At 34.0% G+C, this 7,177-nt stretch overlaps 1 protein-coding gene and 1 pseudogene across 1 annotated transcript; both read right to left on the bottom strand.

Moving 5' to 3' along the window:
* Positions 1–3,539: 3,539 nt before the first annotated feature.
* LOC145067315 (chitinase 2 pseudogene) lies at positions 3,540–4,891 on the bottom strand (annotated as a pseudogene).
* Positions 4,892–5,185: 294 nt separating this feature from the next.
* LOC145069308 (chitinase 2-like) lies at positions 5,186–6,481 on the bottom strand. The gene is made up of 2 exons (XM_079016246.1): positions 6,199–6,481; positions 5,186–6,107 (listed from the first exon to the last, which is right to left on the bottom strand). The coding sequence occupies exons 1-2, from the start codon at positions 6,260–6,262 to the stop codon at positions 5,263–5,265; spliced, it is 909 nt and encodes a 302-aa protein (XP_078872372.1). The 5' UTR covers positions 6,263–6,481; the 3' UTR covers positions 5,186–5,262.
* Positions 6,482–7,177: the final 696 nt, after the last annotated feature.

Raw genomic sequence — 7,177 nt, forward strand, 5'->3', positions numbered from 1 at the left:
GAGTGGGTGGGGGTGGGGTGAGGTAGAGGTGGGTGTGGGTGTTGGATTGAGGGGTAGGCGTGTTGTTGGGTTTATATTTTAGAAATTGAAAACTATTGAAAATAAAAAACCCCACCTTTTCAATTAACATACAATTTGAAAAAATGAAAATTTTCATTTTGTTAGAAAACTTTGGAAACCTAAAAAAACCAAATGTGTTCTCAAAATTTATGTTTTTCTTGGAAACTGAAAATTTTAGAAAACGTGTTTGTTTGAAACCAGTATAATTTTAATTTTTCATTTTAGAAATTTAGAAAAACTTTAGAGAACTCTAAAAATCACTTTTCTAATTTAAGTACAATTTATAAAATAAAACATTTTCATTTTCTTGGATTTTTTTTTTTGAAAATTGAATCAACCAAACATGTTTTCAAAATTGGAAAATTTTCCACAACCAAACGCACCCTAAGGTTACGTTTAGTTACGAAAAAACAATTTTCCTTTTCTGTTTTAATTTTTCTTCAGAAAATTAGAAAACACGTTTAGTTAAAACTTATTCACTTTTCATTTTCTGTTTTTGAAAAATTAGAAAACGTTTTTAGTTGTGTATTTTTCTATTGGTTTTCATTTTCCATTGGGCTATGGTCTAAGAACTTTGTTCGAGCACCTTTTATTTATATGATATTTTTGGGCTTGGGATAAGTTTAATGTAGTAATCCTTATCATCGACTAAATTCATATCTTTGATTTCCAGTTTTATGTATATGAGAAGGAGATGAATGACAATGACATTCCTTAACCTACCCACCCTATTCAAGAATCCTATTTGGAAACTGTTAATTAATTAATGAAGGATCATTAATTAATTAATGAAGGATCGTTGGTTGAAATCATGTTCTGAGCTGCCACCTTAAAAAAAAAGACAAACCATGTTTGAAGATTAAATCTACATTGTTTGAAAAACAGTTTTTGTCATATCTAGTATCTCCACATGAATACAAAGGGTGTCGATGCATTACTTCCTTTTATTTAGTAGTCTTAGGATATTCTTTGCACAAGGCTATAAATAAAGTCTTTTAGTCATAATTTTAATTATTCCATTCTCTTCTTCTCTCTTTCACATTAATGATTTTCTATGCCATGTAATACCTTGTTCTCCAACTTGATTTAGTAATACAAGTTTGTGTGCCTTGTGGGTTTTCCCGCAAGGATAGTTTCCACCCAAATACTCACGTTCTTGGTTAATGTTATTGCTTCTTGTGCCCATCATACTTATAACAAAGATCGACAACAAGAACTTCAACAAACCTCAAGTGGATGCATATCTTCTACCACATTAAATTCTACTTGAACCTTTGATCACAATTCACAAACAACATATATTTGTATCATTTCACTAGTAGATAATCATATTGTACATACATATACAATTTTACAATCACATAGAAACACAACAATATATATACATACATACTAACGAGGGTGCTTCTAAATGATCCAAAATATACACATCGTTAGTTCCCTTGCGATGAGGCTTGTTGATCCAAACAATCATGTGACTTATCCACTCGTGTTTTTGCTTATAAAGTTAGTGTTGATTCTTCCGATAGCTACAACAAAAAATAGAGAGAGTTTTTTCTGGAATTACACATGTCAAAAATAAGTTGTGGAATAACATGGACAATCAAGTTTTAAACAACCGTTTAGTCACTTTTATTGAGAAAGATGTGTGTCTATGTGTTCGTGATGAAGATATCATTGATCAATTTCAAGAAATGACGAATAGGCAGATTCAATTATAACTTTTACTTAATTTTTTTTGATTTACGAGTTTAAAAATTAAGAAACTCTTTGCATTTACTATATTGATTCTTGACAATATATGTTTGTACCCCATACCAAAATTCCTAGCTCCACCTCTGAAAATTTTACATTATTGCCTTCCGATCCTATATATTCATGAAATTTGACTGATTTCGGTGATGCCATAACTAATAAAGATTTCAGAGTGAAAAGAAATTTGAAAATTCCATTGTGGAATTTGTTAATTAATGAAGGATCGTTGGTTTAAATCATGTGCTGAGCTGTCACCTTAAAGAAAAAGAAGAGAAACCATGTTGAAGATTAAATCCACATTGTCTATGAAAAAAGGTTTTTGTCATATCTAGTATCTCCAATACAAAGGGTGCCGATGCATTACTTCCTTTTATTTGTACAAGGCTTATAAATGAAGTCTATTAGTCATAATTTTAATTATTCTTTTGTGTTCTACTCTCTTTTCTAATTATGATTTTCTATGCCATGTAATACCTTATTCTCCAAGACGATTTATTAATACAAATTTGTGTGCCTTGTGGTTTTTCTCGCAAGGATAGTTTCCACCCAAATACTCATGTTCTTGGTTAATGTTATTGCTTCTTGTACCCATCATACTTATAACAAAGATCGACAACGAGAACTTCAACAAACCTCAAGTGGATGTTGGTGAGTTTAGTGTCACCATGTCATTTTATGTAATTGGAACTAACATGTGAGCTAAGGGGTTTCATAATTTGTACTCTAATTTATGTACGAGTTTGTGCGGAGTGCACGCATGTATAAGATCGAAATAGAAGCCGGTTCGACGACAAGTCGGGGGTCTGGGGCAGCGCCCCTGGGTTCGGGGTTTCCAAAGGGGCGGCGACCCTTTGGTGGGGTCTAGGGGCAGCGCCCCAAAACCTCTACGAATTTTACATATGTGAACATAGTGGAAAATTCAAATTCTTAAGGATGATTATGGTAAAACTAATGAAACTCGTTAGTTTTTGGTAGGGCCGGTTCTACCCTTTGCAAAACTAAGCAAAAGCTTAGGGCCCCTAATTCTAAAGGGCCCTAATTTTAAATCTTGTTCTATTATATATGTATATATACATATATTTCTTGGGTTACAAAGACAAGTTGAAGCTTGGCCTAGTGGTAAAAGCATTGGTTTATAAAACTAAAGGTCTCAAGTGCGAAACTGTCAGCTTACTTGAAGGGCCCCAATTTTTTTGTTTTCTTAGAGCCCCCAAATTAGTTGAGCCGCCCCTGGTTTTTGGAAACCCTAAATCCTCATTAAATTTCGGATTTCCTAACTTGCTTCTACAAAAACTCATAACGGCCTAACCCTAATGAAACCCTAATCTCGTTTATCATATAAACGATTCTTCCTTTTGAGAAGAGACACACAAAATTTAGCTCTCGTTTTTATTCAATTACTCTTAGAATCTTTCTAGCAATTTGCCTTACTATTTCTGTGCCTAGAATCGTAAGTGTCCTCTTGGATTATCTTAGGCTGAATTTCTTGCAACCCAGACATATGGTAGAAATATCAGTTCGGAAAGTGTTGTCACGATCCAAGTGGTATCCATATCTCCAACTAAAACCCTAATTTATCCAACAGTGGATGCATATCTTCTACCAGATTAAAGTTTAATTTACTTGAACCTATGATCACAAGTCACAAACAATATATATTTGTATAATTTCACTAGTAGATAATCATATTGTACGTACATCTACGCTTTTACAACCACATAGAAACACAACAAAATATATATACATACATACTAACGAGGGGCTGCTAGCAAAGCTTGTGATTGCTTCTCATAGCGAAAACCTGAAGCCTTGGAATCATCTGCAGACCATACAAAGATCCCACCAAGCTTCCCTTGACTTTTTAGCCGATTACAAGCAGTGAAGAAGCCATTCTCTGGTGATAAACCTCCACTTCCATCGGTGGACATACTAGCCAAGATATTACCACCTTTATAGTTTGAGCTTTGTGTCTGAAAGTACTTGATAAACTGTGAGATGGTGGTCCCCTGGTCGTATGCATAAAACTGGAAATTGACATAGTCTATGACGTGGGCATAGTTCTTCCAAAGAGCCAAGTAGTGGCTTTGAACTTCATCATCATCAAATGGAGCTATAGATGCAAAAGAGATGACTCCATTTTTCTTGAGGGTTGTTACAAGCTTCCCGATGCACTCAGCAAAGGTATCAGGATCTGCATGAAAATGCTCGTAGTCGATATCAATCCCATCCAAGTTATACTCTTGGATGATCTTAGTGAGGGAAGAAACAGCATTTGAAACCCATGAATCCACCGATGAAGGGCTGAAGTAACAGCTTCCTCCTCCCACGCTGTCTCCTCCTAAGCTCAAACCTACTTTGACATTGCTATGCTGACTCTTGATTGAAGAGACTTGAGAAGGGCTGAGATTATCTGTATCCCAGAACACATTGAATTTACCATCGGTGGGGGATGAAGAAGATGAAGTGGTATAATCAATTGCAAATGCAAGTAGATAATGGAATTCGACATTGGGATTGATGGGTAGGTCTGTAAATTTGACACCGTTGAATTCTGCTCCAATATATTCACGGAATAGGTCTGATTTTGGTGCATTAATATTTTCTTGTGTTGATGATGCCACCCCTAAAAGCACTTGTAGCATGAGAATGAGAAGAGCAATGAAAAGTTTGGAGAAGCCCATAATAATCAAACTTCAAAGACCAGATTATGTTGAAAGCTTGAAGGTTGTTGAACAGAAATAGGAAGCCAACAGTTATATAGAGGAGCTTTCTGACATATATATTGTTTACGATGTGATCGGATTAATTAGTGTTAATTAAAGTGGCGTAAGTGTGCTTCTACTGTTGTTATATTATATGTTAATTAATTGTATATTTTCTGTCTTGAATAATAGGTTAAAAATCTATTCCAAGTCCCATGTAATTTCTATTTATTTGTTTAATTGAAAGCTTTTTTGTTTTAATCATGTTCTGAGTTTCCGCGTAAAAGTACAAAAACCATGTAGTCAACGCCACATTGCCATAAACGCCAAGTTTTTTGTCATAGCAACCTTTACAGGTATACAAAACCTGCCATAATTGTCTTTGCGTGTCTTTTGTTTCTTGATATTATTTGTTATATGTAAATTAACCCGGAGATTGATGAATTTATCTTGATCTTCAGTTTCCAATATTCTTTTTTTTATCGGATTCTATATGATTAATTGGAATAGGAGTTGAAACGTTTAGTAGAAATTAATACATGATTTTTTTAAACCTGAAGAAGTCATGATGTTCTGATCCAGTTATTACAATACAATTTCGAATATGATTCAAGAGACAGTATCTTATTTCTTATTTGGAAGGAAGAAGAAAGGAAACTACGGACATATGAAATCGAACATATTATTAATTATTATCATATCATATATGCCCATATATGCATGCATAATGAAATAAAGATGATGATCATGCTGCCAATAAGGCCAGCGCAGCTTTTTCATATCTAAAACCGAACTCTTTGGATTCGTCCGCACACCAAACAAATATGCCTCCGAGCTTTCCATCTCTCTTCAACTCTTTGCAGGCCTCAAAGAATCCCTTATTAGGAGGCAAACCTAAGTTACCTTTGCTTATGAAGCTTGCTAGAAGCTGACTTCCTTTATAACTTGAAGCCTGTTGATGATGAAAGTGTTTTACAAACTGTGAAACACTAATCTGATCATAAGCATAAAACTGGAAATTCACATAATCAATAACATGTCCATATTTCTTCCATAAAGCCAAGTAATTTCTTTGAACTGGTCCTTCATCTTCATAGGGGGCGATAGAAGCAAATTTGATGATCCGGTTTTTCTTTAGAATTATTATAAGCCGTCCTATACATTCAACAAAAGTTTCCTCATCATGCGACCTAAAATGTTCATAGTCGATGTCAATACCATCCAAATTGTACTGTTTGATCATGCTCGTTAATGAAGAAACTGCATTTTGGACCCATGAGTTGATAGATTTTGGAGAAAAAAAAACCTTATTTTTATCATGAACAACACTATCGCCACCCAAGCTAACAGCCACTTTGACATTAGAGTTCTTGGCTTTGACCGATGCTATTGCCGAAGGACCCAAATTTTTAGTTTCCCAGAAAACATTGAATTTGCCATTGGTGGGTGATGGGTGATTATCTGAAGTGTAATCAATTGCGAATGCTAGGATAAAATGGACTTCAACTTTAGAGTTGATAGGAACATCTGATAACTTAACCGAGTCAGATTCAGCACCAATGTACTCCCTGAAAAGATTTGAGTTTGCAGCTGTATGATCAAAAAACAGATGAAAGCATTCATTAGCTCTAGAGAAACAAGAACAATATATACAAGGACCAAGATGTTGAAACAGGCTTACCACTGCAAGATGAGATAATTAGAATCACAAAGAGTGCAGCCATGAGAACACGGGAAAACACCATGTTTTTTCTACTATATATGAATCGAGAATATGGATTGATGTTTAACTAAGTGATTATATAGCAGATTTGATCTGTGTTTCTACTGTGTGAACTAGATGATACAGTTTAGGTTTGGGTTTTGGCGTAATGTGGTGCTGGACTTATCAATTAGCAGGAAAAAATTCCTTGTTATATTCAGAGATTTTGATGTTTGTTTTAGGTAGAATCCGTATAGGCGGTACCTCCATGACTGGGATGAAGACCAGAATCTTCAATATGGATTGATGTAGAGTTGATTAAAATTAGAGCACCATAGATTCTAACGTGGATGCATGTTCGTCCTAAAGGATGTGTACAAATATAATGAATTATATATTGTTTGTTGGTCAAACAGTAGGCTTGTTTAAGATCCAACCATAAGAATACCAGTGTCTGCAACTTGCAACTTAAAAGGAGACCGATAATTTTACAAAATGCTATTGTTTTAGGGAAAACCATTCGAGATAATAGCATCCGCCATCCACTATGGTTTAATAGATTTGGTGTAAAGAAATTGAATGTCAACTTGATATTTAATGGAATAAAACCAACTATAATAAGATGTCAAGTCCTCTCTAATAAATAATTTTTTTTTTACTACTTGTCGAACTCTCATTAAATTTGCCAAATGTTATTTTGAATTAATTCTTTTTCCACGTGTCATTTTATAAGCTTTTATATTTTATTAAATTTCACATAATATAAGCTTTTATATTTTATTAAATTTCACATAATATTTTAATGTAATAATTGCAATAAATATAATAATAATTGGATATCATTTTTTTTTGAACGGCTAAATGTATTAAAAAGGCTAGCAAAGAGCTAACAAACAAGAACAAATTAGTTCATGAGAGGATTAAGCATCCACTCATTCCAATTTTTGCTAACTTTATG

The sequence above is a fragment of the Lactuca serriola genome, chromosome 8 (assembly GCF_051521515.1).
Source record: "Lactuca serriola cultivar US96UC23 chromosome 8, Lser_US96UC23_V15, whole genome shotgun sequence".
NCBI classification, from domain to species: Eukaryota; Viridiplantae; Streptophyta; class Magnoliopsida; order Asterales; family Asteraceae; genus Lactuca; species Lactuca serriola.

What these genes read in the sequence shown, in the direction of transcription:
- LOC145069308 (XM_079016246.1), bottom strand. Translation starts at nt 6,262, where the DNA reads ATGGTGTTTTCCCGTGTTCTCATGGCTGCACTCTTTGTGATTCTAATT. An exon ending in AATTATCTCATCTTGCAGTG is followed by an intron (nt 6,108 to 6,198) that starts GTAAGCCTGTTT and finishes TTGATCATACAG; the next exon opens with CTGCAAACTCAAATCTTTTC.